The 15,733-nt window shown below is 42.7% G+C and overlaps 2 protein-coding genes across 6 annotated transcripts in view; one reads left to right on the top strand and one right to left on the bottom strand.

The window, feature by feature from the left end:
- Window positions 1-15,733, bottom strand: part of ube3b (ubiquitin protein ligase E3B) — a 74,067-nt gene that overhangs the window by 2,851 nt on the left and 55,483 nt on the right. For all 4 annotated transcript variants that reach the window (XM_059987890.1, XM_059987887.1, XM_059987888.1 and 1 more), the window contains exons 20-26: window positions 9,794-9,970; window positions 9,450-9,560; window positions 6,256-6,393; window positions 4,478-4,543; window positions 3,706-3,764; window positions 2,156-2,338; window positions 1,350-1,461 (exon numbers count right to left, since the gene is read on the bottom strand). In XM_059987890.1, the coding sequence (XP_059843873.1) occupies window positions 1,350-1,461; window positions 2,156-2,338; window positions 3,706-3,764; window positions 4,478-4,543; window positions 6,256-6,393; window positions 9,450-9,560; window positions 9,794-9,970 (846 nt within the window). The remainder of the gene's footprint in view (window positions 1-1,349; window positions 1,462-2,155; window positions 2,339-3,705; window positions 3,765-4,477; window positions 4,544-6,255; window positions 6,394-9,449; window positions 9,561-9,793; window positions 9,971-15,733) is intronic.
- The window catches only part of mmab (metabolism of cobalamin associated B), a 48,151-nt gene that overhangs the window by 27,987 nt on the left and 4,431 nt on the right, over window positions 1-15,733 (top strand). The window contains exon 10 of one of the 2 annotated variants that reach the window (XM_059987896.1): window positions 826-1,170. The exons of the other annotated variant lie outside the window; for it this stretch is intronic. The gene's annotated coding sequence lies outside the window, so the exon portion shown is untranslated. Of the gene's footprint in view, window positions 1-825; window positions 1,171-15,733 lie in introns of those variants that run through there. 2 annotated transcript variants of the gene reach the window in all.

Raw genomic sequence — 15,733 nt, 5'->3', positions numbered from 1 at the left:
ATGTCACCTAGTTATACTGTCTCTGCACATGATCTAGAAGTGTGCTTGCCCAAAAAGCCAGTTCAGTGCAACAACATATCTGTTTCCACTGCCAACCCTTGCAGCCTGAGGCACCCGTCATTGTGTGAGTGTGTATAATGTGTACATATACACAGTACAGGCAACGAAGGTTCAATACCCCACACTGCCTGTGAGGAGTTTGTATGTTCCCCTTGTGGGTTTCCTCCAGGTGCTGCAGTTTCCTTCCAAAGATGTACCAGTTGGTAGATTAATTAGTCATTGTAAATTGTCCCATGATTAGTCTAGGATTAAATCTGAGGATTGCTAGGCGGTGTGGTTTGAAGGGTCTATTCTGTACTATACCTCAAAATAAATAAAAATTGATGAATGGAGCTCCAGCAATCTGTAAACTTCCTAACCCATATGTGTACTATGACTTTGCCATGACCTTAACATTTTCTTGATCACCTGATACCCAGAATCTACAGTGGATATCAAAAAAATCAGTATACTGATTTTAAAAAATCCTAATCTGCACTGTCAACTCCCTCTATAATCTACTTCCTCTGAACTTTTGTAACCTCCTTCAGACCATTACTGCAGCCTCCGTGTTCCTGAAATCATGACCGGAGCATTCCCCATTTTAAACATCATTCTACCGATGGAAGTCATTCATACCTTCTGGTGCCGTGCTCTGAATTACCTTCCCTGATAATCTATGACTGAAATTTGGTACCTTAGTTTTTTAAGTAACTTGTTATGTGCTGTGTCATGTGGGTGATCATGGTCTATGACCATAATTGTTTTTGGCAAATTTTTCTACAGAACCGGTTTGCTATTGCCTTCGACTGGGCAGTGTCTTTGACAAGATGGATGATCAGTCATTATCAATACTCTTCAGAGATTTTCTGTCTGTTACATAACCAGAAATTGTGATACCATGACTTCATATGACCCTGATTTTGGGGGTGGCGGGTTGGAGAATGCCACAATTTGCCCAAGGGTGCCCTGACGGTTAGAGGAGGGAAGGAGCAACCTTCCACCAAACAGTCGAGCAATACTAAGTCCAAAATAAAATGAGTCAGATATTAGTTGTAAATGCATTGAGAGGGAAGATGTATAAATGGGCTTTTCAATAAATGGAATATCAAACCCATGGTACATTATTTTCTTAGCCAATTGTCTCAATGTTAGTGTAACCTTTCACCTATTTACTTTAAACATTCTCATTACTTTCAGTACAAGTGTGTCTTCACTGGATGGAAATCACTGTGTTAGCATCAAGATAACCTGAAACTAAACCTGTCCAAAGAACAGGTGGTCTTTAAGACTAGCAAACATACACTAACCTTGAGAAACATGGCTCGTTCTTCTGCTGTGAAGTCATGAGCTAAGATGTCCCAGAGCCAGGCAATGACACGATGACTGCCATGGAAACCACCATAATACACTGTGTGCTTTCTGTACAATAGAAAAGTGATCACCGTTCATGACATAGGGACAATTATAAACTTCAGCTACATTAGTGTTTCTCCCAGAGTTTTAATCATAAGAACTCCCTGACAATAAACTGCTTTAAGCATCCATTAGATACACATGTGCACTGGCATGATTAGACCTGTAGGTCCACTACTTAAATAAGAAATTCATTACACTATACAGATGCCTAGGCAGCAAAAAGCAAATGGGGAATTAGACAGACTCCAAAACAAAAGCTATCTGAGAGATGTAGAAAGTACTACTTAGACACTAGGGATCTGAGTTGCTGGAATCTGGAGCTAAAAGGAACTGCTGTAGAAACCCAGTGGGTTGAGTAGCATCTACGGAGGGAAATAGACAGTCGGTGGTTTAGGCTGAGACCCTTCATCTGGTCCCTGGAGTAATACACACGTTGCTGCTATTTCTGTGTTATAATCCAGTGCATTCATTTACATGATTCTGGCCCTGGAGTTATGTGTAGCCTCTACTTGGTGCTTAGTGTTGACAGAATTGAGGTCAATTAGAGCTCAAGCCCACATTCCCATAACAGCAATGGAAGTCAAAGCATTGAAGAATGATACTTTGGTCCATTTAGTTCCATCAACACTAACATCCCTTTCTTGCAATGACATTAAAAAAAGACTCAGCTGTTTGCAGAATATCCTCAGTGACTTACTTGAGGTCCTCCAAGTCGATCTCTGCATTGTCTCCAGCAATTAAACGCTGAACTTCTGGAGTTGAAAACATACGGAGCCACTCTGGATTAATGATGGACCGGAATCCTCGGATGAAAGCAACTGTCTGATCTTTAATTTGAGTGTGCATTCGAAAGTGAGCCATGAGGTGTATGTAACTGATTCTGTTGATGAATGGTAAGAATTATCATCCATTCTGAGTAATAGACAACAACCATGCATTTTCTGTACTGCAAACTAGATGGTTAGGAGAAATTAAGTAGGATTGGCAGCAGATGCAAAATTATAACTGACAGAAATGAAAAATAAAATATTTGAAAAACCATGGATGTCAGCAATTAAGAAAAATGCACAGTATTTTGTGTTTAACAGTTCAAGTGCTTTATATATCGCCTATATTTTTTATTCTGCCATTGGATCCTGGATGATGTTGATTTGGTAAGAGAATCGGATCCTAGACTCTCACACTATCCAAAGTCAAATCAGGCTTATTTTCAACTATGATTTAACCATTTTGCATCAGATAAATTTATGAAGAATATTGACATAATCTCCCAACTTGATCCCACTTGCTGAAGAACAGCACGAGTTGGTCAGATTTCTCATTCCTTAAATATAGTCTAGTTACCTTTCGTTAGAGAAAACTTTGAGACAGGAGGCACTTATTAACCAGAATAGTGTCCAGATTAGTCCTAAGGCTAAAATCAATACAATTTTAAACCATTCTCCAGATAAATAAAAAATAAATAAATAAAAATCTAAACACTCTGTGATTGAGATACAGGGCAGAGGAGACCCTTCCAGCCCTTCAAACCACAATGTGCCGCACTCCCCTGGCTCAACCTTGGGACAAATTACAATGACTACCAACCAATACATACTTAGACTGGGAGGAAACTGGTGCAACCAGCAGAAACCCATGTGATCATGGGGAGAATGTATGTACAAACCCCTTGCTGGCAGCAGCAGGAATTGAACCCGAGTTGCTGGTACTGTAAAACCGTTGTGCTACTCCTTCACATTTAGCTAGATGTTCTAAGTGACTGGATTGAGATTCTCTTCTGGAAATGGGTATCACAGCAAGAAGAATTGTCCCTCTGTCATTTCAGAATACTACTGAGATGACAGATGGACAATTCTGCAATACCACTTCCTTTTGCTGATAAACAATATAGTTCTTAGAGGAAAAATTGCTTTTAAAAGATGAAACAGCATGGATGAACAATCCAACGCAATGTCAGAACACATAACAGTACTATCAACTGCATCCTCAGCATCATCTAGTCCAAGGATTCCTGACCTCAGGGCCCACAGACCCCTTGCTTAATGGTACTGGTCATGACATAAAGAAGGTTGAGAAGCCCTGATCTAAAACACCAAAGATGTATATATACTGTGGAGAATGGTGTGTTTCTTAATCCTGCGAGAATGGAAAATATAAAATTGATAACATGGAAAGTTATTTGTAAATGGAAGTGACATTTTAATTTAAAACACTACACTATTAATATAGAAACAGCTGAAGACTCACTTATTTTCATTGTTTACCCCAATCGTTTTCCCTCCTGGTACCAACTCATGGCAAACAAGCTGTTGAGTTGAAAAGCAAGTTGTTAACACTCCATACCCATTAATTTTATTAAACCAAAGTCAAAAGATAGTTAAGGAAATATTCATTTGAATTTGCTAACATTGCAGGACTAAGATTAGAGCTCTGTAGTACCAACAAATATGAGAACATACAGACTCTGACATACATATACTAAACGGAGCCGTCCAACAGCATAGTACGAGAGCGTCACTTAAGAACTTTGGGCTCAAGTCCCAGGAATTGCTCTTGAAACCACAACCTATTGACTGAGGAGCAACAGTACTACAAACTGAGCCACATTTACACGCCCATGGAAAAAAAGCATTCCAATAGAAAAATTCTCTCAATGTAAGTGATTTAAACAACATGTTCCAAATCTGTGTGAGCAGATGCCACAATCAAGTATTATGGATAACCCAATATCACAGGTTAAAACAAACCTGATAAAACCAGGTATTAAATCCAGGGATGAGATTTTTCAAGGGAATCTGATTTAAACTACCCTAGCATTTACACCATATTACTTAGACCACAGCACACATGTCCTCAAGACCCATGACTGCTGTTGACTACATGGGAGTTTGACTCTTGAAAAAGGGATCCATTTATCTTGCGCCAGATCCATAAGAACACATACATCAAATATTCCAGGAGTTAAAAGTCTGTGCTCAGTTTACACAGTTAGTTGTCCATCATAACTTGCAGATATTACCTGACCCATAACGTCCTCATCATAGGATAATGTCAAACCAAGGTCAGCAATGTCACCATCGTAACGCTGTAAAGCAACAATGAAATACAATAACTAGAATAATCCATTCTTTTAAAGTTTATATCCCACACAAGATGCCCTTAAAGCATATGTAATAACATCATTTTTAATTTTGCGTAGTTGACTATACGATAAATCATCGGGCAGTCTTAACTGGCAATGTAAGTGTTGAAGAAGAGATCAGCTGTTGGTTAAATTATAACCAATAGCATTTTAATGAGGTGAAATGCCCCAACAACCTTAAGTTATTCCAATGGATGCTGTGTAGTAAAATATACAGTCTTCTGCATCAGGCTTGTAACTACTGAGCAAAAATGAGTGAAAAAAAACACTGGAGGAAGGAGTATTATAGCATCAATGGCACAAGCAATTCAGTTAATTTTAGCTTGGGTTTGATGATGTTTTGATTTCCCTCAATACCAAATACACTGACTGATTTGCTAAGGTGTTACAATCCACAGAATGATTCATATGACATGGGTGTGTTCTTGGCAAACTTTTCTACAGAAGTTCTTGATTTCTTCTGGCAGCATCTTATCAAGATGGGTAACCCCAGCCATTATCAATTCACTTCAGAGATTGTCTGGTGTCAGTGGATGCCTAACCAAGACCTGTGATATACACCAACTGCTCATACAACCATCCACCACCTGCTCCCATGGCTCACGTGACCCTGATTTGGGAAGGAGGAGGGCTAAGCAGTTGCTACACCTTGCCCAAGGGTAACCTGCTGGCTAGCAGAGGGAAGGAGTACTTACACCTCCTTCGGTAGAGATTTACAGTATCTCCACCCCATTGCAAAAAAAATTACAGTTGTATTATTAGATCAAGTTGAGCTGACTCTCCTTATATTTCAAGTCAAATTATTATGTCACAGTATGTGCAATAGGGAAATGTAGTGTCATTAACACAGTAATGCTTTCAACTGCTAATGCCATACATTCTGGAACTGGCTCTTCAAAGCCTACCTCTGCTCTCTGTCCTTCTCACTACTGCCATCAGGCAGGAGGTACAGACGCCTTAGATCCCACACCATCAGGTTCAGGAACAGTCATTAACTACAACCATCAGGCTTCTTAACTGCTGTGGGTAACTTTAATTGCCACTACTCTAACTGATTGATTCCACAACCAATCGACTAACTTTCCAGCACTCTACATCTCATGGTATCAGTATTATGTATGTATTTATTTATTTGCAGTCTGTCTTCTTTTGCACAAAGGTTGTTTGTCAGTCTTTGCGTGCAGCTTTTCATTGATTTTATGTATTTCTTTGTTCCATGTGAATACCTGCAAGAAAATGAATCTCAAGGTGACATATACATATTTTGATAATAAATTTACTTTGAACTTTTCCTCTAGGGCTGGTTTTACCAACTTTTTCTTATGCTATAGACCAATACAATTAACCAAGGGGTCCGTGTACCCCAGGTTGGAAACCCTGTTCTGAAGGGCTCTGTGATGGATTTGATAGTTCAGTGAGGAAAATTGGTACATTTAACACATTAAAAGGTCCTATACAAGCACAAGACAGTGCTATTCAGTACACGATGAGTAACTTTTAAATGGTACCTTTGAGCAGTGCTGGACAAAGAAATTACCATTTGACTGAGTCCAATTACAAAGCATGCGAAGTCAAAGGAGACAATTTAAAAATGTTCTTTTTGCTTTACTTTTGAGTAACAACATTCCAGTATTACAATTATTTCTCATTATTACCTTTATGGAGGTAAGATTTTTGTAGAACTCAGAGTCCAGGGATGGAAGTTCATCAATGGAACTGTACAATGCACTGTGATGATGTCCGAGAACCTGACTGAGGAAGAAGGAAGCAAAAGGAACATCCACTACTATTCCCTGTAGAAAGGAAACAGAGAATGCTTTTCATTGCACTCACAATTTTCACTCATTTTTTAACTACTGCAATTCACACTTGCCTTCAGCTTTAAGATTAACTTTATTTGTCACATGTACATCAAAATATCAAATTAAATGCATGGTTTGTGTGAAATCAAATCAGCAAGGATTTTGCTGAAGAAGAGTTGCCATGCTTCTGGTACCAACACTGCATGCTCACAACTCACTAACCCTGACCCATAAATCTTGGGAAAAATGGGGAGAAACTGGAGGATATGGAGGAAACTCACATGGTCAGAGGAGACCATACTAACTTCTTACAGACAGCGATGGGAATTCAACCCCGATTGGTGACGCTAGCATTGTACTAACCACTATGCTACACTAAGTTATGCTTAAAGGCTCATATCTCCCATCTTCAATCCCCTGAAACTGAGCTCCTAGCACTAATAGAAGAAGAGCTGATCTGGCTTCACTGCCTCTCCTCATATTCTTCCTGCACTGGTAGTTCCTTTTTCTCCCCCTTTAAAATATCCTGCAGTTACATCCTTTAATTTTAGGTTTCAGTCAACAACTGCACTTTTTGTATTGCTCAACATCCTATTCTCCTGCCCTTTGGAATACTAACTTTACCCCCCCAGTAGGATCCAAGAAATGAGGTGAACTTATCAAGGGTAGATTTGCAGTTACAGACACTGGAAGGAATACTTTGATAGCCTCCTCAGTCCTGACTGCCCTTGATATGGACATTATGGTGGTCTATCCTGTCCAGTCTCGCTGCCTGCCCTGATTACTACAAGTCATAAATGTCAACCAAAGAAACAAGGTCAGACTGTGTTCTGACGGTGGTCCTAAAACTCCACAGTATGGAATTGCAGTGAAAAATCCACAGTCTTATTGCCCACATTTGGAAAGAGGAGGATGAGCCAAGAATCTCAGATAGTCACAATTGCACTATCTTCAAGAAAGGAGACAAATTTCAATGTGGTAACTACAGAGGGGTATAACCATTGTCTACCACTTAGAAATTCACTGCCAGGCTGCTCATTGTGTTTTCCCAGTGGCTGAAGATTTGCTTCCCAAATCACAGCATGATGAAATATGGGGGAGCAAGACCCTGGAAAACATGGAACTTTCCCATCTCTCAGAAGCTACCTCCTAAAGGCATGCCTCAAAGAGGAAATTCATCATCACTTTCAGTGCACCAGCACAGCAGTTGGCTGACGAGGGAAAAGGGTGTTTGAAGATCAAGCCCTCAAACCTGACACAAAACTCTTCGTCCTCTGGCAGCAGCGATCCCTGCCTTACTGAATGCTTGAGATTTGAAGTGCTGCTGTAAGGAACACTTCGGTGGCAATGGAAATAAACCACCAGTGCTGTCTGCCTTTGCAAAATCCTCCACATTCACTGGAGGCAGATGCAAAGCAATGTCGGTGTCCAACATCCCCAGTACTGAAGCCCCAGCTACACTCAGTTTGTTCTGTTGAACTGTCCACAGCATTTGCATGTGCACAAACAGACAGAGACATGGCCTACTATGCTCTGGTATGTGAAAAAAATTACCAGCGAAAAATTGAAAGACGATCTCAAATCCTCCTTGAGAAAAATGTAACTAACCACTGACCCCTGGGAATCTGCTCATGACAGTTTAAAATGGAGAGGGATAGCGTTGTAGTCATCAGGAGTACATGGAAATCTGGCATAAATGGCAGAGGAACATCACCTCACAGACTATCTGTCTGTCAGGCACCTACTACCACATCAATGAGAGTCTGAAGCTTTTATTGCCCTATCACCCTAGGAACCAGGTTGGAAGAATGTCTTCCAAGCCCTAACGATTGCCTATGAAAAATAACTCACTAAGGCAGTCTACAAAAGCTATTGAGAGTGTCACAGTAGTGTAGTGGCTAGCGTAACGCTTACAACACCTACTTTTGTCTGAAAGGAGTTTGTATGTTTTCCCCATGACCTCAAATCCTGGTGCTCCGATTTCACATCACATTCCAAAAATGTACAGAGTAGAGTTAGTAAGTTGTGGTGCCAGAAGCATGTGCCCCCAGCGTATCTTCAGACTGTGTTAGTCGTTGATGCAAACAACGCATTTCACTATGTTTCAGTGTACATGAGGCAAATAAAGCACTTTGTTCACTTTGGTATTTAAAAGTTTTGCTGTCATTCTATATTCACAAAGTTATGAGTTTTGGAAGCTCTCTTGATCTACTCCCCAATTAAATATCACAAACCTTGCAACTTTGACCCTTAGTTTTCTTGTGGGTATTGATTTGGAAAACACCATAGAACACCACAATATGGAAACAGGCCATTCAGCCTAACTCATCCATGGCGCCCAGCAAATTAGTTTCATTTGCCCATGTTTGGACCATATCCCTCTAAACCCCGTCTATCCATGTGTAATTTATTCTTACCCAAGTCTTCTGCATGTGGAACTGACCCAATGCTTGGTAGAAAGGAGTGGGTTAGGGGGCTGCAGAAAGCAGGGAATGCAGTGACAGTCCAAAGACGTACTGGTTAGTAGAGCAATTGGCCATTGTAAAATTGTTCTGTGATTAGGCAAGGGTTAAATAAGTGGGCGGCATGGCCCGGTGGGCCAGTCTTCTGTGCTGTATCTCTAAATAAAATAAAACAGGATGTGTTATTGTGCCAACACTCAGTCAATGTGACTGTTGAAGTGAGTGAATTAGAGTCATTAAATATACAAAACTATTTGTATTCCAGAGATTACTGTGATAGATTTAGTAGTAACTGCAGTAGACGAAAGAAATTTAAAATCAAATGGGAGGATGTAAATTTATGGGATGTTTCAGAGCCAAGAAATAAGACCAACAAGGCTGTTCATTTAGTTTATGTCAATCTTAAGATTTTCACCATCTTTCAATATAATTAATGATAAACCAAGCTGTTTCATACAAGTTTTGAAGAGGGTCTCGGCCTGAAATGTCAACTGTTTATTCGTTTCCATAGATTCTGCCTAACCTACTGAGTTCCCCTAGCATTTTGTGTGTGTTTAACACAAAGTTTGGAAGTTATATTTTTACCTCATAGACAGCTTTTCCCAGCATCTTTCCAACAAATTCAAAGAGCTGCAGATGATTTTCATGGATGTATGAGGTGGGGGATGGGTACAGTCGTTCATCTCCGCTTGTTGTCTGCAAAAAACAAAATCATTGGTCCAAACTAAGAACAGAGCTAGGAAGAATTAGAGGACATTGCATCTCTGGGAATAAGATAATAATATTCTGTTTAGAAAGTGAGAGAGAGAGAAAGATAATAAGCTGCATAAGGCAATGTACTAGTAAATCCAATTCAGTCAGTCAGTGAAAAAAAGAGACATATATCTGTGTATCATATTTGCTCCACTTTTGATTCAAACACTGGTTACCTTGAAGAGATTCAGAGCAGGGTCAAAGACCTTTTTGATGATTTCTTCTAAAAATTCCTTGAAAACACCATCCTGATCAATCCCAGCCTCATCTACTCCAAGATCATTCACAAATTTCACTCTAATGACTCCTTTCATTGTGTTCACAGGTAATCGCCTCAACTGTTCATATCCATCCTAGAGATACAAAAAGCACATCACACCTGTCAGCTCATTACTAGAGAGACAATGAAAAGTTACTTTATTTCATCAATTTGTATTTGTAGTCCTTCAGAATCAGCATCAAGTTTAATATCACCAGCATATGTCGTGAACACTGTAACAGTACAATACATGATAAAAAAAAACTTAAGTGTCAGAGGCTTCTTGCTTAAGTGTCCAACAATAATCAGGCAGCATTGATAGATTCCAGATGCCCTGGTGCTGTTTCTCCATGACCACAATGTCCTGGTGAAAACCTTCACCATGCTTGTCAGTGACAGCACCAAGATTTGCAGGGAAGAAGCCTAAATGTGAATGCAGAAAATGAATCTTAGTGACATGTTGCACTTCATGGTTTTTTATGCTTGAAGTATGTTGTCACCCAGCTGCACATAGCTTGGTGCTCCATAGTTGCCAAGAAAATCTTCAACATCATCCTTGAATGCTTTCCATGTGATTTTCTCCAGTCCCACTAGAAGTTCTTTGAATTGCCAGCCACTGATGACCTGTTCGATTTGTAGACCAACAAAAGTGCCTTCCTTAACCTTGGCATCAGTATTTCTGACATGAATTATGAATTAAAACAACAGATAAAAGCAATTTTTTAAAAATGGTGCATGGTCAGCAGTCCAAAATCCATTAAATATACCCAAAAGTATTCAAGAAGCAAGATATTTGTTGTCCAGTGTTATTAAGAAATCCTAATGGTTTGGTATCTTACTCACTAGGTGGTGTTGCTGTCCATGTTACCTGGGCTCACAGGAAATTTCTTTACAATGCTATGTAACATGCACAAAAGTGCATTCGAAGAGTGTTGAGGTTATTAATAGGGACAACAACCAACGGTCTGGAAAATCTGCCATTCTGGCACCGAAATCTGAAGTGTGCTGGACTAACCAAGTCTTTGCTCTTGGACTCCCAGATTTTGGACAGGGTGTCGGCCATTATCCAGGAGCCATCCATCCCCCATTACTGCTTCAGTTGTGGCTTTTTGCAGTTATATCTATTCACTGGGAGATTGCCAGAACTGAACTTTAGGGTGGTGGTGAATATTGGTAGCTTGGGTTGAGGTGTTTGATGTTGCAGTGTTTGCCAAGCTTGGCAATCAGCTTGCAGACATGTCATTATCATTTGAAGTGACATCCTCAGTGTGCATTTGTTAGAACAAAGTTCAAAGTAAAATTTATTATCAGAGTACATACATGTCACCACATACAACACTGAAGATTCTTTTTCTGCACACATACTTAGCCAGTCCATAAAACAGTAACTGTAAACAGGGTTAATGAACAACAAACTGTGCAAATGCTAATATAAATAAATAGCAATAAATGACGAGAACGTGAAATAACAAGAGTCCTTGAAGTCCTGAAACAGAATGAATGTAGTTATCCCCTTTTGTTCAAGAGCCTAATGGTTGAGGGGTAAGAACTATTCTTGAACCTGGTGGCACGAGTCCTGAAGCTGTTGTACCTTCTACCTGATGGCAGCAGTGAGGAAAAAGCATGGCCTGGGTGGTGAGGATCTTTGATGATGTATGTTGCTTTTCTATGGCAACATTTCATGTAGATGTGCTCAATGTTTGGGAGAGTTTTACTGTGATGTACTAGGCCGAATCCATTACCTTCTGTAAGGATTTTCTGCTCAAAGGCATTGGTGTTCTCATGATGTAATGCAGCCAGTCAGCACACTTTACACCACATATCTGTAGAAGTTTGCCAAGGTTTTTGGTGACATGCCGAATCTTCGCAGACTCCTGAGGAAGTAGAGGTGTTGTCATGCATTCTTTGCAATCATATTTATATGATGGGTCCAGGACAGGTCCTCTGAGATACTCAGAAATTTATAGTTACTGACCCTCTCCACCTCTGATCCTCCAATGAGTACTGGCTCATGGACCTCTGCTTTCCCTCTCCTGAAGTCTGCAATTAGTTTCCTGCTGTTATTGACAGTGAGTGAGAGGTTGTTATTACACCACTCTGCCAAATTTTCTATCTCCCTCCTCTATGCTGATTCATCAACACCTTTGACATTTTTGATCAACACCTTTGGTGTTTCTCTGTGGGAGTGCTCGTGTTTATATAACACCCCCCCCCCCCCCCGGGTCACTTGCCTCTAAGACATTATGATTCCCTAAGAGCCAAAGAAATGTGAGTCAATAGAATTCAAAGGTCAACTGAAAGGATAGCCAATCAGGACCAAGGCAAACAAACAACTGGGGGAGGGGGGAAAGATATGTAAAGAGGGTTTCTTCTTTTTTGTTAACTAGCAGGAATGCTAATTTACTGATAACGAGAATGGTATTCCTTTGTAAACCAAATGGGGATTAATGTTCTTTCTTCTGAGTCTGTAAGCTTTTGTTGACGGGCTTTTGGGGAGATCGGCGCGAGGGGGTCGAGAGAGAGGACGCAATGCTCTAAGCTGGGCGAGGATTGGACCCCAAAGGGGGGTCCGAGGCCGGGAGATTCTCCGAGGGGGGGGGGGATGAAGCTAGATGTGCTTGGTTGACCACTCGGAGGGTCCTGAGCTGTTTGGAGAGTCCGAGGAGTTCGGAGGGGATCGAATGGTGGCCAGAAGACTTCAGAAATTGAGCTCCAACGGCTGTGCACGAAGTGGTTTGGACTTTGATAAGTTTGGTGCCTTTTCTTTAATTTTCTCTTCATATATACTGTATCGTTATTAATCACTTAGTTATAGTAACCTTTATAAATTGTACTCATTTAATCGCATATCGTGTACTGTCTGTTTTTGGGCGAGGCGGGGACATCACACAGCATCCACACCAGCTGATTACCCAGTTTGGCGGGGCCGAAGGCTACTCCCCCTAGACGAGAACGAGCTGAGCGAGCCTGAGGCGACCCAGGGGGTTACATTGTGGGGTGCTCGCCCGGGATTGATTTCTGTGGAAGCTGTGTGATCACCCTCTTTAAATTGTGTCTGCGGCGAAGAGCTGGTGTGCCTTTGTGGGTGTGTGATTGCTGGTTATCGCTGCGTGTGTGTTGGGTGGGGTGGCTGCTGTTGTTAGCCTCGAGGTCGTTGTTCGAGTTCCAACTAGTGCTGACGAAATGGTGGTGGGACCATGGGTTGTCCGTACTGTTTGGAGAGTGAGGAGTGACAGGTTGGGATGTTTCAGCAGTGGTGAGCTCCGCCCGGTTATTGGAATAATGTCCAGCCCTAAAGGGGCGGAAGTGTGGGCAGAGCGGACCTCTCAGTTGTTGGGTGAGTGGCAGTGCTTGGCTGAGGGAAAGCGACAGGGACGGGTTGAAAGTTTGAGTAGACGGGCTGGTGACTTTGTTAGAACTGTCGGGCGCAATTACCTCGAAGTGACCGCTGCCAGTTCTGGGAAAGTGTGGGAAAATGCGCGTGGTTTGACTGGAAGTCAAATGCCGCAGCTGGGGGGCTTATCATATCCGTGGCAGGAGATTGGTGGGAAGTTTTTAGGGTATCCCTTTTTGCCTAGGGGGGCAGATAAATTGCTTGTGGTGCCAAGGGGATCAGTTGTTCCGTTGATTCGAGAGGTGTCGGGAAACTTAGAGGAGGCCCAGTGGGGGAACGGCTTGGGGTCTCTGGGGGAGCACGTTCCCAGCAATGTACCAAGGAACTCCCGAAAGGAACAGACCCTATTCCTGAAGGCTTAGAGGGGCCATGTGCACAGGTGTTGTTACGGATGGATGGAAGTCAAGTTAAAGCCATCCTCGGCACCGGGGCGCCGGTGAAGTTGCTGTACAGTTTGTTTCATAACCGTTATTGGAAGCATTTACCCTTGACAACATTGAGGACACTGGAGATTCGGGGTACCAGTGCCGGTGATTATCCAGACAACGGTTGTTGGTCAGTGAAAATGGAGTTCTTAGAGGCAAATGTGGAGGAGACTGAGGTTCATGAATCGTTAATGCTGATGTGTCCGGACCCTGTTGAGACGGGCAGCGTTTCTGTTCTAGAGAGAACCAAAATCCTGCTGGTGCGCTTGGGAGCCTGCCCGGAGGAGGCGGGTGAGCGCTGTTTGGAGGCATTGTCGATGCACCCAGAGTTTCGAGCTGCTTGTGCGGACGTGTGTAGCAGCATTGGGCCGATACCGAATTCAAACAAGAGCCATTGGCGGTACGGCCTGGGGGAAGTATCTGAGGGTGAGACCCTCTTCGTGGACGCTGCGTAATACCACAAGGGAGGGGAGTTGACTGCTGAAGACACCTCGGAGAGAGAGGTTGCGGCGACTGGCCCCTACAGCCGTGGAAGATGTAGGCAGCGTGTGTATGGATTATATTGCGTTGAAGAGGCGCACTGTCAGTGACCAGAATATGGCCCTGAGGGCCAGAGAGGCGATGGCCTGTCTGAGTGGTGTGAAGTGGTTTAAGGTGCTGGATCTGAGGAGTGGATGTTGCCAGATCCCGATGAGTGGGGCTAACAAGGAGAAGACGGCCGTTATAAATTCCCTAGGAGTCTTCGGGTCCGAAAAGATGCCACAGGGCATATCTGGAGCCCTTGCAACCTTCCTGCGGGGCAGGTGGAAGACTATAGGGGATGTGGAGGCGTTTGGAGTTTTGGTGCATGTGGATGATCTCTTGGTGTTTGGATTTGCCTCAGGAGAATATGAAGTGAGGTCGTTGCAGGAGCAGCTGAGAACTACCGAGTTAAAGTGTTTTCAGACACGTGCCAGGGCTGGCGAAGGTCGCAGCTCATGAGTGACTGTCTCTACAGAATCAAGTTTGATATGAAGATGGAGAGACTGGAGAAAGTGATCTGGAACCATTCGGAAGACTTACAAGTTGGAGAGAATGAAGAAAGTTGTCTGACTGAGGGTAATAGCAAACTGAGAACCCGGAGAGGGGAGTTTGCGGAGATGAAGAAATTACAGACGAATCTCAGCAGAGAGAAGCGGAAGCTTGAAGGGAACCTGAAGATGACCATCGACAGTTCAAATGAAGTGCAAAACCTGAAAGTTGATCTGGAAGAAGTCATGAGGAAGAAAAAGCTGGAGAGAAGTGCAGTGAATACTGAACAGGAGGCTGAAGAGACTGCGGGAGCCACGTGTTTCCGTTTGGAGAAGATCAAACAGCAGCTACCGATCACAGGAATGAGGAAGAATACAGATTCGATGGATGATGTGCTGGATGTGTGGTACATGCTGCCTTTTGCTGACTTTCCCTCGATTGAGGAAGAGACCTTTGGCCCTTCTCCCATTGAGTCAGGTGTAGCGGGGAGGGTTAGCTGTGTGCAGTGTGGGGCATGAGTGAGAGGTTGAGAGAGGAGTTGGTAGTGGGCCCAAGGTATCCCCAGTTGTGTCCGAGCCTGAAGGGTTTAGGTGAGGGGGTACGGAGGCCTCAGAAGGGTTAGGGAACTCCCAGATAGTTGGCCTAAGTAGCGCCTGAGGAACAGGGCGTGAGGGTTACTGTGTGGGGAGGAGATGTCACTGTTTGTGCTTGGGTTACGGTGTGTTGGCAGGAAAGGTGGCGAGTTATTTAGTAGTCATGAGGACATGACTTTTATTTGGTGGAGGGAGAGTGTAAAGAGGGTTTCTTCTTTTTTGTTAACTAGCAGGAATGCTAATTTACTGATAACGAGAATGGTATTCCTTTGTAAACCAAATGGGGATTAATGTTCTTTCTTCTGAGTCTGTAAGCTTTTGTTGACGGGCTTTTGGGGAGATCGGCGCGAGGGGGTCGAGAGAGAGGACGCAATGCTCTAAGCTGGGCGAGGATCGGAACCCAAAGGGGGGTCCGAGGCCGGGAGATTCTCCGA

Source organism: Hypanus sabinus, chromosome 13 (genome assembly GCF_030144855.1).
Source record: "Hypanus sabinus isolate sHypSab1 chromosome 13, sHypSab1.hap1, whole genome shotgun sequence".
NCBI lineage: Eukaryota > Metazoa > Chordata > Chondrichthyes > Myliobatiformes > Dasyatidae > Hypanus > Hypanus sabinus.
This window is presented reverse-complemented; position numbering and strand designations above follow the sequence as displayed.